Source organism: Microtus oregoni, unplaced genomic scaffold, assembly GCF_018167655.1.
Source record: "Microtus oregoni isolate MIOR12 unplaced genomic scaffold, Mior012 000041F_ref0000270, whole genome shotgun sequence".
NCBI lineage: Eukaryota > Metazoa > Chordata > Mammalia > Rodentia > Cricetidae > Microtus > Microtus oregoni.
In genome coordinates, this window is record NW_024543208.1 from 18687602 (window position 1) to 18702404 (window position 14803).

General features: G+C 42.4%; 1 protein-coding gene across 3 annotated transcripts in view; it reads right to left on the minus strand.

The window, feature by feature from the left end:
* Window positions 1-861: 861 nt before the first annotated feature.
* Pdlim3 (PDZ and LIM domain 3) overlaps window positions 862-14803 on the minus strand; it is a 31553-nt gene continuing 17611 nt past the window's right edge. Inside the window, exons 4-8 of one of the 3 annotated variants that reach the window (XM_041632564.1) lie at window positions 11128-11195; window positions 6063-6326; window positions 4640-4770; window positions 2760-2871; window positions 862-1614 (exon numbers count right to left, since the gene is read on the minus strand). In XM_041632564.1, coding sequence (XP_041488498.1) covers window positions 1425-1614; window positions 2760-2871; window positions 4640-4770; window positions 6063-6326; window positions 11128-11195 — 765 coding nt within the window. In that variant the 3' untranslated portion in view covers window positions 862-1424. Of the gene's footprint in view, window positions 1615-2759; window positions 2872-4639; window positions 4771-6062; window positions 6327-11127; window positions 11196-11534; window positions 11723-14803 lie in introns of all 3 variants that reach the window. The other 2 variants (XM_041632566.1, XM_041632565.1) reach the window with 2 other exon arrangements.

Genomic DNA, 14803 nt, shown 5'->3' on the forward strand with positions numbered 1-14803 from the left:
CCGAGTCAGAGAGAGAAACAACCCTGACAGACCTTGAGCTTCCCATTTTACTCGATGTTTAAGTGAATGAGATGGTTCAATCAAAAGAGCCCATGCTGTGTGCTGGAGACAAGGCTGATTAGTTCAGAGCACTTGGTATTCGTGCAGAGACCAAGTTGAGCTCCTAGCACCTCCATAGTGACTCATAACCTCCCTTAACTCCGGTTCCAGGGGACCCATCCCTTTCTTCTGACTTCTGGAGGTATCTGGCATGCACGTGGTACACATACATACTCGCACAGAAAATACACACATACATACAATAAAATAAACCTAAAAGATAAAGAGAGCCCAAGCCCAAGCCCCCCAAAAAATGTATAATGGAAAACGTATTGAATTACCCTAAACTAGAAAATTTCAATGCTCCCATCAGCAGAAACTTAGGGCCCATGAGAAACAGCGAGGGAGTCGAGGAAATTCTTCAGTCAATGAAGTGCTTGCCTACCAAGTGGAAGGGCGAAGTTGGATCCTCAGCCCCCATTAAAAAGGCAGGGGTGCCGACAGCTACTTGTAAGGTCACCTGGCGACGCAGAGAAGGGCAGATCTCTGGGTTGCTGAAAACTCATCCTAGCCAAACCAGCAAGCCCCGAGTCCCAAAACCCAACATTGACGGCTCCTGAAGAATGACATGAAGGTTGATCGCTGGCCTCCACAAACATGGTCACTCTTTTTCAGGACCCCGCCCCCTCACCTCTGAACCACGAACACATTCCAGCCCCTACCATACACACAAGGGACTGAAGTATAAAAACTAATGAGGACACGAGCTTCTTATAATACTTGTCTGTTTGCATGCTAACACAGGAGTGGGTCCTCCTGCTCAAACGATGACTCCACCGAATACTGCTTCACTGGGAATTTAAAAACATGCTTCCCATATTTATTGTGTTTGTGTTTGCCTACAAAACAGAGAAATCCTGGAAGCGGCTTCCTGACAAGCACGCTAGGAAAAACAGACACAGACACTTGGGGATTCTGTTAGAATACAAGGTTGCTATTTGGCATTTCTTACTACAATTATCAAAAGCAATTCTGAAGGAAAAACAACTCGACTCCCCCAAATATCCAGGTGTTAACCACATCCAATGGTGGTATAACAGATGGAAATGGTGGAGCATAAGGTTGAAACATTATTGCTTTAAATGTCACCATTGCTGTCCCCAAAGATAAAGAATTGCATATCGCAGATAATACTGGTTTTGTCACGAGGTGGGCTTTTGCCTTCCCATTTCTTGCCCTCACTACACAATAGGATACATGCCTAAAAAGCCGTGGCTTCAGATTGGGAGGTGACTGTTCGCACTCTTTCTGCTAAAGCCATCCATGTTGTGGGCCAGTGTAAGTGTGCATGGGTGCGAGCATGCGTGTTCTCGTCTGCAAAGGACTTAGGCTTTGGGGTACAGAGTGACGGTGTCGTAGCCTTCTGGGGGTCTCGTACGGGCTCTCGCATGGGTCTCACAGTACAGCTCCCCCTCCACGAAGAAGTAGCCCTTCTGCTTGAGGTTGAGGTTACAGTCAGCACACACGAAGCACTCGGGGTGCCGGTACTTATCCCGGGCCTTGACGACAGCGCCTCTGCAGGGAGAAGACAGAGAGGACACGGGTGAAACCAGTCCAGAAAGGAAGAGGATGTTGCCCGTAGGCTCGGCAGTTTACAGTCAGGAACCACAGCGCATATCGGATATTTTCATGACACATTTGGTCTCACCTCTGATACCGAGGTGTGAATAGTCTTCATAGTCTCGAACACAGTAACTTCGAGAACTGTAGGCTCCTGTCTCATACCCTGCCCCCAGATTCTTTACAAGTGGGAGCACAATCTATGCAGTTGCTTTGAGTCAGCCATGGGATGTAAAGTTAGAAGTCCCTCGGCTGACTTTCTATCCTAAGTCCTGCATCTACTCTACCCAATAGAGAGGGCACACCCATTGGGTGGGCTCACTTTAACCAAGGACACGGTTTCTTTTTCTTTAGGCGTAATAATTAGTTTTGGTGATGTCATGAGTTGCATCTTTTCAGAAATGCTGTTAAATCACCCCCTTTTCTTTCTGTCCCCCCTCTGTTCCTTCCATTCTAAGCAGGCCCCTCACTCGCTCACTGCTCTCTTGGATAACTGGGCGAATTTTGTCTCTACTTGTGCTGGGGAGAAACGAATGGGCGAAGTGGCCCCGTGAAACACACTTAAGATGATATGACTCATTTAAAAACATCTGAATTCAGCAAAGGTGACTGTTTCCATGTGGAATTTCTTGACAATGAAAGTTGGCAGTATTTTAAAAATTTCTATCTTGATATTTGTATAATTAAAATAATTGGTCACACAATGCATTTTAATTCACAGCCCAATAGTCCCTGCATCTGCTTCTCTTCTATATAGAGAAGTAAGTATTCAAAGATTATATATTAATGAAATTTACTTTTAAACTGGAAATCATGATTCTTGAAAATTGTTTTCATAAGCACATTTGGGCAGAATCTTTTTTTCACAAACGTATTTCTGAAGGTACAGCCTGCTGATTCACGTGCTATGCCAATTTAAGGTTCTGACTTACAGCACACTGGCCAAATACGCTAAAGCCTTGTAGATGTTCTATTTTAAGTTAAGGAACAGAAATTTAACTTTTTCAACATTGCCTTTCTACATAAAGGCTTAGAAGTACAAGAAATGGAAAACTGCCAAGGAGACCCAACGTGAATTCCCGAGTTAAAGCAAGACGTACACAATGCCACGGCCACACTTGTCGCAGAGTGGCATCCTCGGGGCACTGCCAGCTCCGCCGTGGACTTTAGTAACTGGAGCCCTCACGCTTCTGGTTCCAGCGGGACGATCATCTGAAAAACAAAGCGTTTCCATTTATGGTAGGGAACAGCTGGCTCCGTTTGTACTTGGGAGTCTATTTGACAGCGAGCACTTTAGTGTCTATTTTAAAGTGTGAAACTTTAGCCCAAGGAATCCTTCAGCTGCGTCCGCCCCGCGGTTTCAAAGGGAGTAGGACCCACTGGTGCAGAAGAGACTTGGTTCTGAAACAGCCCCTTTAAAAAAATGAAATTGCTTCCAAAATCTGCTATGGGGAACTCTTGCAAGATGCTGGAGAGAGCAGAGAGCTTCTTTCATTTGATGTCTTCCGGGAAAAAAAAAAATACGACATAAAATTTTCTATTCCAATGCTTTCTGAGGATACTCACCTGCTGCATATCACGTGTGTTCTGTTCCCTTTTCATTATCTGTGGACAGAAACTGCAGCCCGTGTAACCACCAGGCAGGAAGTGTTCTTCCCCTCCCTCTCAACCCTAAAAACCTCTTCTCCACTTTCTATCTATAAATTGGTCTGCTCTAGTGAATGTTCAATATAAACAGAACCAACAGGATCTTTCCTTTTATGTCTGGTTTCTTTGACCTAGCCTATAGCTTTCCAGGTTCATCCAGATTCTCGCGTCAGTCAGGATCTCAGACCTTTTAGAGGTGGAATAACACTGTGTCCTGGATATGTTATCACGTTTTGTCTATCTACTCAGGTCTCAACGGGAATTTGAATGTTTCCATCCGCCTGGTCCTTGTGAATAACTGGAATACCATTGTACAAGTGTGTGTCTGCATTTCTGCTTTGAGATGTCTGTGTAGGCACAGAACTGCTGGGCTGTTGCTGAATGAACTTTCTAAGGAGCACCACTGATGGACACAGTTGGCCATTGTTTCTGGAACCTTGCCAGCATTTAACTTCCATTTTTGCACCCATCCTCATGAGGCGTTTCTGCCTTTTGTGCGACTCTTGAAGGGCACTGTATATCTTGTAGGGAGAAAAATGCCTGGGCTGAAGTAGAAACTTGAGGACAACAGAATTGGGCGAGAAGTTAGTGCTCCGACGTACTGGTTGTGCGACCTTATCCAACTCCGCTTTTCTTCTGCCTCTGTTTCTCATTTGTCAATTGGGGCAAATAATAGTTTCTACCTTCCCGAGTTATTGTGAAAACTTAGTAATACTATATGCAAGGCACTTTGCCCAGAGCAAGGAGCACTGTAGGTTTTATTTCCTGTCTGTCTGTCTATCTATCTCTATCTATCTATCTATCTATCTATCTATCTATCTATCTATCTATAATTCTTCAAGACAGGCTTTCTGTGTGTAGCCCTCCTGTTCTGGAACTCACTCTGTAGACCAGGCTGGCCTCGGACTCAGAGATCAGCCTGCCTCTGCCTCCTGAGTGCTGGGATTACAGGTGTGCACCACCACATCCAGTCGTTTCATGTTTTCTTTTTTTGCCTCAGGGTTTATAATACTTCAAGGAACTGTGGGGGAAGAGGCTGAGAAATCTTCTAGTATCTGTTGAAAAGTAAATCTTTTGATTAATAAGCTATGCTGGCCCTTGACTACTATGGATAGGATTTGGTTTTGGTATTTTTTACTCAAATGAGTGGTTTTGTTTCATGAATACTTGGACACATCCAGAAAGTTCTTTCCCTAAATCCTTCTGAGCAAAGACTCACTTGCATACTGACTAAAACCAGTATTCAGACGCCCATCCCCTATGGCTCAGTTCCTCTTCTCCGCCCATCTGAGGACCTTTACAAACAAGTCAGTAGATAGTAGTAGAGGCTCACCAGGCCCGTCGTTCACCATTTCCTGGAGCACCCTGAAGGAGCCTGACTGGCGAGGAGGAGTTGGTTCATCCCGATTGTCGTGGAGCATGCGGTACACATCCGATTGAGGGGGTACTGAGGCTGTGGGTTCACTGAAACACAAATATAGCTGGTGATGCATCGTCGGGGGTACAGCGAAGCAACATAACAACAGTATCAACCTTTGTTCCCAGCCAGTGCTGAGCAGGGGTTACTCTCAAGTGAGTCTCTAGTATAAGAAATACCATGTGAATTCACAGAGGTGACTTCTGTCAGGACATGATAATTTAAAGAACAAGTCCTGGTCTGATGGCTATGTAAAACTGCCCCCCCTTCAGGAAAAAAAAACCCCAGCAGACACAGTAGAGGAATGAGCTCACTCATAGAAGTTTAAATAATGCCCTTTTTATATAAAACCAAGTTTCATATAACTTGTCAGTGAATGGAATTCACCCGACAGTGTTTCAAACCACACAGTGAAGTAACCTCCACCAATGTTTGCTAAATTGACGATTGTTTTTAGTAGTCACATTAATAATCACGAGAGCAGTTTTATTTACTATGCTTTAAGTAAATATATTACTTGTTAGGCACTAGATACTTTGTTATTTAACTGTACCACCTAGAAACTTATCTGTGTATATTTTAATCACCTGTCATATTTAAAAAAATTATATATATATATATATATATATATATTTCTTTACAAAATGGCTTTGGGATTAACTCACTGTATAAACTCCATGACAACTCTGAGATATTGCTACATAGCATTCTCAAGTATCACAATAATTTATAGAAAGTGATTTTGCAACACTAAAAGAAGCAATGGGATTTTATTCCGTTAATAAATCTTTTTAATTGGAAAAGCTTGGTTGCAAAGGTACTTGGAACAGACATGAATAACAAAAAAGAAACTAGTCAAAATAAAGACAGAATATCTTCACTAACAGCTTGAAGAATTTGCTTTAAAACCTTAATGGAATGCAAACATTTTAGACAGGGAGACAATCCTTTCCACGCGCGGCAATTAGAGAAAGAGAAAGGATCATCCTGTAAAAGCTGTGGTCTCTCCCTGCCCCCACCTCCCATCTTTTCACCTACAAAAGACAGATGTAAGATCACCAGCCACTTCTGAGGATACTAAATCAGGCATTTATAAGGCATACTGTAGCTTTCCAAAGACATCCATTTGGTCTTTATGTGGTTTCATTTTCTTTCTATCTGTCTCTTCTCTCCATAGATGAGTTTTATCACCAGGCTTCAATGTTTGCAATAAGATTTTTTTTCTTTGAAGCGTTCACATAGCTTTCTTTCCACCAAGACAGTTAGAAGACACCATCAAAGTCAACACCGCCCACGTGTTTAGTCAAGGGGGCCCACGGTTCAAATAGACTCATATTACCTCATTGAGGGTGTCTCCCCCAGAGCGGTGGAAACCTGACCCTGCAGTGTTTCCATAATATTGTCATCTGAGTACATCTGCATGGGTGTATTAAATTGAGCATGGACAATCTTCACACCAGGAAGTTCCATTTCCAAAGGAATGTTAGGGGCCATCTTAGCAGCCACTTTCAAGTCGCCTGGGCAGATGGTGCTAACGGTACTGACAGAGGAAGGGGTGCTGCGTCCGCTGGCACAGTCAACACCGGAAGGCGTGCTGCAGCCACTGTGTTAAGGACACCGTGACACAGAGACGACACGAGGGGCCGGGAGAACACAGAAAACAAGTACAGAGAGGTTAGAAGGAACTGGGACAGAAGGGGCGAGCGTATCAGTCTAATCCCTGGCTAACTTGTTCCTGAGAGGGAGGCTGAAAAAAAAAAATACACGCTCAAAGAACTTGGACACAATATAAAGTCGCAGATGATATAGCATTTGTTGGCTTGATTCTATCAAGTCGAGGGTGGATGTGTGGAAAGAGTATATAAAGCAGGTAGACAACAAATGTCTATTTTCATTAAAAAAAAAATAGGCCAAATAATTTAGTTTCTGACAATATCACAGGTAAATGGTGGAGGAGTGAAGACGGCTGCTAAAAAGAAATCCCACACTAGCTCAGAATCGAGTATAATAAAGGGTTATTTATTAAGGGTAGACTCGCAGATCACAGTCCTCTGCTCGAACGGGGAACAGCAAGGGAATCCAGCAGCCGGGAGAAAGAGCAAGTGCATTTTACGTGGGCATATATGGTATAAGAGGCCACGCCCAAGTGGGCGGGTAACTTAAAGGCTACTGGCTGAAGGATTTACCACAGCAGAGGAAGATTAGCTAGATATCCTTTTATGTCTCTCAATTTTATAATTAGAGTATAAAGAATGGTATTTCATAAATTATAACACTATGTAGCACGAAGATTTAGGCTAAACGTTTCAAAATAAGCTTGCTTCAGTCAGAGTCAAGCCTTGGCAACTTGTGGGACAGTCTAAATAAACATTATATTTTTGAGCTAGTTTATCAATACTTTACTATTTTAATATATTATCTTATTAAGAATATACTTTTAAAATGCCGTTCTGTAACTTAGCATAGGAGCTAGAAACAGTCAATAAATGCTCATCACCTTGTGGTTGATCACAGAACAAGTAGGTCATCTTGGATTATTCGGGGTGCTACTCTGGGCTAAGGTTTGTTTCCTTTGTACAGAGGTATTTCATGCAAGATTTTGGACACACACACACACATATTTCCGTGCATATTTTTTATTTCCTTTTAAGAGCATTGTTTAGGGACTTTAAAAATATTACAACGGTTGGTCATCCTAGTCAAGAACGAGGGCGATTTGGTTCTCTTTAAGAAACAAGCTGGCAAGCAGCCACACCCGACATGCATTTGTTAATTAGTTAGTATTAATTAACTTGGTATTGGGAATTGAACCTAGGGCCTCAAGCAGGCCAATTAGTCACTCCGTCGCTGAGCTATGTCAAGCTATTCATGTAAACCTCTGTTATGATTGCCCGTTGGTGTTGCTGTGAACTTGAGACACGGATGTCATGCGATTGTCTGAAAGTCAGCTGTGAAGGATGGGACCCCCATCTTTGCATTTGCTTTGAAGGGCTACATGGTTAACTACAGCCCCACATAGACACCAAAACCCAAAAGGATGCCGGGTAGTATTTTTTTATTTAAATTCATTCAATGTTGCAACCTGGTTAGTGTGGACAATACTGTCAATAAATAAGTTAATTTTTTTTAGGGTCTTGTGTTGTACAACCCAACTTCCTATACCATCCGTTTTGCTCCTGCCTGTTGAGAATTTGTTTAAAACCAAGCTAGGACGTGAGTTAGGTCGCATACCAGAATGCCATCTGGCCTTATTCACTGTTTTTTTAGGCTCAGCACCAATTCCTAAAATTGACTTTAACTGCTAAAAGGAAGGAAGAAAATTTTCTCTTGTCAAGCAGTTTGGTCAGGATTAAATGATTTGACGTAAGCGTAATGAGGTTCGTGGACTTGAAAAATGGGAGTTTGAGACAGTGAGTTAAATCTTGAGGGACCAACATAATAGGCCCATTCAGGAGAGGCTTAGAACTTGCATGGCTTCCTGTGCATCAGACAGGATGCTAGATGCTGGGTGAACTATCATCAACGTGAACTCACAGATATGCTCTATTCGGAGTTGTAATTAGCAATCTTTTTCTGCCATTAGGGATTGTATATTGATATACATGTGCATGTGGTTTTAATTTGTCAAAGACTGTGTCTTCTATTTCTCCCTCCTTTATCATTCGAACTGGGGTCCTGTGACTCATAAATTAGGGGCCCGTATCTACTAAATGGAGGAAATGATGTCACACCAACGAGAGTGACCTTTATAAATGTCCAAGTCAATGTTAAGAGAGTTCCTGGGTTGATTTGAATAAAATGGTTCTCAGGGACTCTAGGCACTGCAGAATGGCCTCATGAGTCCAGGGACTTAACCTTAATGACCCGGAATGCAGATGCTGGTGTGATCTCTTGAGGCTGTCTTAGTGATGTGACAGGTCACCTGGAAAGGGGACTGTGACCTCAATTATTTCACAGCCAGGTGGGTTCTCCTACGGACACTGAACTTCCCTGGGACTGTGTTCAGACGTTTGGTGGGGAGGGCAGATTTCTGGATGTAACTTGTTTAAAACTACACAAAAACATTCAGATCCGTAAAAATATCTTGTGCACGTTTTGAGTTATGGCTCCGGCTTTAAGATGCCACATATTTCAATTTAAGAACAGTGGAGTGTTAATTGGCTTCGACTGTGATGAAGTCATCATGGAGCCAGAGCTAGCACCGAAACACCAGACAGAGCGACACATAAATCCCCTACACCTGTTCTACTTCAGCCTGAACAAGTTGTTCATTTGCAGTGCTAGCTTGATGCGGAGTTTCTCAAAATTCTACCTTGCTGAAAAATCACTGGGAGAGAGCAGGAAGTTCTGAGGCTAGAGCAAATAGTGAGAGGAGAGAGGAAGGGAGAAGAGAGACGTTGCCACTAGTCTGTAGAATCTGTACGCAGGTACCTTTATTTATTGACTCGTTTTTAGGAGATTCCTTTCTTCTAAATTCTGTTGTACTAAGAGGTATCTGCAAGTGACAAACTTGTGAATGGTTTGTCTTTATCACAACCTTAAAGTTAATATAGAATAAATTATATTTTATAATATATTATATAAATTATGCATTATATAAATATAGCAGAATGCCCCCTGACTTTCTTTGAATTGTACAATCAAATGTGTCCTAGGTCTTTATTCAATATATTTAGCTATATACTATTCAATAATAAAATAGCATTTTTAACTTTTTTTTTTAAGACAGGGTTTCTTTGTGTAGTGCTGGCTGTCCTAGGACTAATTCTGTAGACCAGGCTGACCTTGAACTCACAGAGATCCACCTGCCTCTGCCTCCTGAGTGCTGGGATTAAAAGCATGTGTCCTATGCATTTTCAACTTTTAATATGGTGTGTTGTGTGATGGAAGGTGGAGTGCTGCAGGAGTAGTATTGAAAAAAAAGGGAAAAGACAAGGAGAAGAAGGAATGGGAAGAAGGAGATGGAGAGCACGGGGTAGACCTACAGGTGGAGTGGGGATAGCGGCTTCTGATGCTTCGTGTCTCCCACTCAGGAAACATGGAGTACTCTCTGGATTTCATGCCTTTATCCGGTGCACATGGGATGAGCACACACCGTGATGCTCCAGACTCATTTCTACGTTGTGGGGATAAAACTTGGTACCAGCCCTACAGAGACATCTCCTGTGACGTCACAGCTTTCTTAGAGCCTTTCTACCTCTTTCCCGTTTACATTTCTCCTGTGTCTGATAGGAAAATTGTGTGGTTTATTTGGAGACAATCTCCTGACCCTTCCTGTGGCTTAATGAAGGGTCTACACTTAGAAAAACCACATATGATGTAAGGATTTACTAGTCGCAGGAATTCAGTACCTACAGGGTCAGTCACATAATTATGAAACGTATCGATTAACATATACTTAACAGTGATGAGCGTTTCATTAAGATGGCACGTAGAGATATTTAATTAACCCCCATATAAAGCAAACAATGGGAGGGCTAAATAAATTATGTCTAAGGTGTGAGATCACCTATGTACTACCAGTTTGGGGCACCTGATGCACCCCATTCTGCCACTTCTCTAACCCGTTAGCATCCACCTATTCTGATCAGTAGCTCCCTTGGGTTAACTAACCAAAGGACAGAGTGATGGATTTGAGGCTTCCTGAAGTTGCGATTTTGGTATTCCTTTCAACTGAAGTTCAAGTTCAATGTCTAGAGAAGATTCTGGAAATAATCATGCCTCCGATTGACAGATAAAGAATTTAGAGTTTTAGTATTATCATCTTTCATATACAGCGTATTCCATGAGAGTCAGCAACACTCACAGTAACTGCTTTCCTTCTCTCATCTTAATACTGATTTTCACCAGACAGAAAGGTTTCTGTCTCAGGAGCCTTTCTTCCTTTGAAAGAATTCATACGTATGAAAAGCTAGTCTTCTATCAGGGCTAAAGTGGTGGGTTTGAAGGTGCAAAGAGAGGCAGGAACTGAGGTGGGATGGCCAGAGTCTGTCAAACTCATAAAGCAATCCTGGCTTCCCCTTGCTGCTGCCTGGGCTGTTTCCCTACCCCCCTTTTTTGTCTCTGCAGGCTGGGCTTTCCTGACCTGGGACAGGGTTCATCTGTCTGCCTGAGAGGTCACTGTGTTCTGGATGGGATCCGGAGAGCTTCTGGCTCATTAGTTATAAATACACACGGTGATCACCTAAGATTTCACAGCTCTGCCATCTAGTCAATATTTACCCTCAGTAATGGGTGCTACCTGGCTACCCTTCGCTGCTAAGTGAGTTGTTGCCTTCTGCTTTGAACATAAGCTTCACAGTGAAGAGTCACTCCAGACACCTAGAAGTTACTTTTCCGGGCAGTTAGTAAGAATTGATTAAAGCAGCATGCACTTCAAACTTCACAATCTCAGAGTTTATGACCTTGTTCGGCCTGGAATTATGAAAGGTTTGGGCCGAATATTGTGCTTGTGTTCAAAGTAGTTCACATCCTGCAAAAACAAAGGGTTAAAGAAAAATCCCTCAGTGGCGGCTCAATCTCTTGGGGGTTAAAAGTAAATGCATGAGATTTGTGCAGAGAGGATGATTAACCACCAAATACTGACATGCCTAAGAACGGTGGTGACGGAACCAGACCTCGTAGCTACTAACTATTCAGGAACTGGCTGACTGGGCTCCAGAACAATTAGAGCCAAGTTCTAGATGCTTCTCTTTAAAAACAAGTGTGATAGTACCTTCGAGAGCGTAAAGGAGGAAATGGCAAGAGGTGGACGTCGGGAAAGAAACCACGTTGTGAAGAACATTGGCTGGAACTGAGCGACAGTACTTACTTTTGAGGTGAACTGGGGATGAGACCCCGCAGTTGGCCGTGTAGCGCATCTTGGATATTGCTAGTTGAATAGAGCCCAATTGGTGAGTTATAGGAAGCGCTCACTACCTGTCTTTTGTCATCAATGTTTGCTGCTGCAACGAAAGGCTGGGCCCTTCTGTTGTGCGCGGCACCAATGGGTTTGAATTCCTGTACATGGCAGACAAAATACACAGAGCCACAGAACGCACAACACAGCGGTTAATGAACGAACCCAGCAGCGATGCTGTTGTTAATTGAGACATCATTCCCTGCTCTAGGACTAGCAAAATGATTAGAAGAGGAATTAGGGTCCATCTCTCTACCGTGTCCCTGCAATTTACACATGCTACATTCATCGAGCAAACGTTGGCTGCAATGGACTGGACCTCATTCGCTATCTCAAAATTCAAGCATGGTCCGGCCTTCTCCTTTTCTGGCTTCATCTCCTTCCTTTAGGAAACTCAAAACACAATGTATTCAAAATGAGATTTTTAGTTTAGAAAAAAAATGGCCAAATTTAATGTCCTCTCCAGCGAGGTCACACGTGCTATCTTCTCTGTAAATGCCCTTTGGCTGTGGGACACTGGCGACAGAACCCAGGGTCCAGCACTCCCCAGGCAAGCCTGCTACCCCCACATCTGAATGAGCTTTCCTCCCTGTTGACTGAGAGGATGAAGATCATCTGGCAACTGAGCGGCGGAGAATAACTACAGTGAGTCACCTAAACTGATCTAGGCACAAATCACTCTGTTCTTTTTTTTTTTTTTTAAATATTTACAGCAACAAGACCCAAATCATTAATTTGAGTACAGCTGTACTTTTAACGAGCAAGGAGAATGAGAAGACTTTGTGAAGGCGGGAATACCGTGCACAGAATTCCTTCCCTTTGTTGTGATAGTGTAGCATGTGTATTTAAGGAATTCTTCATGGTTGTCCCTTTCTTGGAAGACAAATGAAAGGAATCCAGAGATGTGAGATATATATATATGGGTATATGGGTATATATGGACATATATAGATATATACATACACACACGTGTGTGTGTGTGCATGTGCATTTGTGTAATTTTACTTTGTTGGCCACAGGACCACACAGCAGCGGCTCAAGCCTTGAGTTTGAAATATGCCCGAATGACCCAATCTAAGCGTAGGGATAACGTTTCCTTGTTTTGAATACATTGACAATTTTCAAACCTGTTCATTTTTGTCTTAGAAGCACCAGAGGAAGCTGGTAGGGATGCTAAAATACTCATGGGTCTGTGCTCTGTGCACGTGATTCTACCTGGCAGCCGTAGCCACATCCATCTCTGTAACCTTCTTTTCTTCTGTGAATATGCAGTCGGTGTTGCACACAGACTTGAAATGATGCGTGGTTATCTGAAATGTCTCCCCATAGAGGCCTACAGACTGTGTTCAAACATAGCTACGGCAGTGCAAATGGGCACAGCTTCAGTGATTAGCTACTGAATCATTTCTCCTTCTGTCCCCAGTGTCATGATGCCTGAGAATCTGCGGTGATATGAAGGACAGGGTCTTTGTCTCCTCAAGATAAGGCACATGGATTAACATTATCCTGGAGCTCAAAAGGTCTAAGTTGAATACAACTTAGCCCATGATTGTATAGTGGTAATAGACTGACTAATACCTTGTTCACAGACGTCTTTTTTCTCTACAAGAATATCTTGATGCTGAGGCATTGGCTGGATGACATTATTCTTGCTGTCACTCAGTAAAAAGAGTATTGAAGCCACCAAACATAGTTTTAGAAATGTCCCAGTTTTGAGTCCCGCAACACAAAAAAGTGTGTGCAAACATTTACATGGCCATATAGTCTGAGGGTGTTGTTGTGCTGGTCTTTAATTCGAATTAGCTGTATTTTGTGATTATCATTTTGATTACCCATTAGTATGGCTTGAAAAAAAAGTGTGCTGGGGACAATTATAAGTAATGACAGCACTCATGGCTTGAGCCCTCGCAACTCCTTTGGATAGGAGGAAGACAGAGGCTAATGGCCCAATTAGCTTTGGTGGATTATAAATCTTCCATGCTAATTACAGAGCGAGTCAGTCAAGATAAAATGAGCCACTCCAGCTTTGTGGGACCGGGTTGATTCTTTTCAGAGTGAAGTATGAAATGTCTTAAAAATCGCGGTGAATAGTATGACATTTACAAAAATTAATTAGTATACTATGATGGCTTGATTGGGGGAAAAAGTATCTGCCTTCAGTTTTTAGTTTGTAAGCTTTCAAATAATGAGTAAGCACGAATGATGATTGTCCTACAAAGGGACCAGCTCATCTGAAGATATTTGTGCACTCGAATCCCCAGGAGGACTTCCAAACATCAGTATATATGTTAGCCAGCTCCAGGCTTTCCTTTGTGAGTTCAGCTTTGGTTTCTCTCTGTCCCTTTCTCTGTCTCTCTCACATTAGAAATATGTGATTGGTTAAAAGAAAAAAAATCCCCATATGTTCTATTCACATCACAAAAGGAGGTCTTTCTAACGCCGGCTTGAGACATTCTTGTTTAGGCTTTGCAAAGCATTAGTTTACGGGTTTCTAGAGTCGTTCCCCAAAGCACAATGAAGTGTATACACCAACGTGTATACATCGTTAAACAAGAAATTTAACGATGGCACAGAGAGGCAGCATTCTGTCCAAGTCTTACATCATTGTTGATGGCCAAACAGAATCAAAAGACAAAGCCGATTAGACGCCTGCCAGTCCTCTTTAATTCCTTTCTTTTTTCTTTTCTTGGAAAAGCACATGCATCATAAAGTTTTTATGTAGCATTTTCTATATCCCCACATTTGTGTTTATTTTACCCAGAGAAAGTCATCAAATAATTCTTCCATTTTTAAAAAAATTTATGCCCTGGCAATGCTGAAGCATGTGTGGGCACCCATATATGGTGGTTCTGTTGAACTTGTCCATATTGGTTTCATGGTCTAGTTTGATGAGGACAACTAACCAGGTCTCTTCCTCAAGAGGGTGTCTGATCTCATTACAACCCATGTGGGTTGCTGGAAATTGAACTCAGGACCTTTGAAAGAGCAGGCAATGCCCTTAGCTGCTGAGCCATCTCTCCAGCCCTCAAATAATTCTTATCTTACCAAAAAGTAGCCATTTGAATTAATTCTCAATTTTAAAATCCAGGTTTTTAAACAGAAAGGGCTCATGTTAAAGGATCATATGTTGAAAGAGTGAAATATTAAATGGCTGGGTTAAAGTTATAAATCTGTGGAATGCC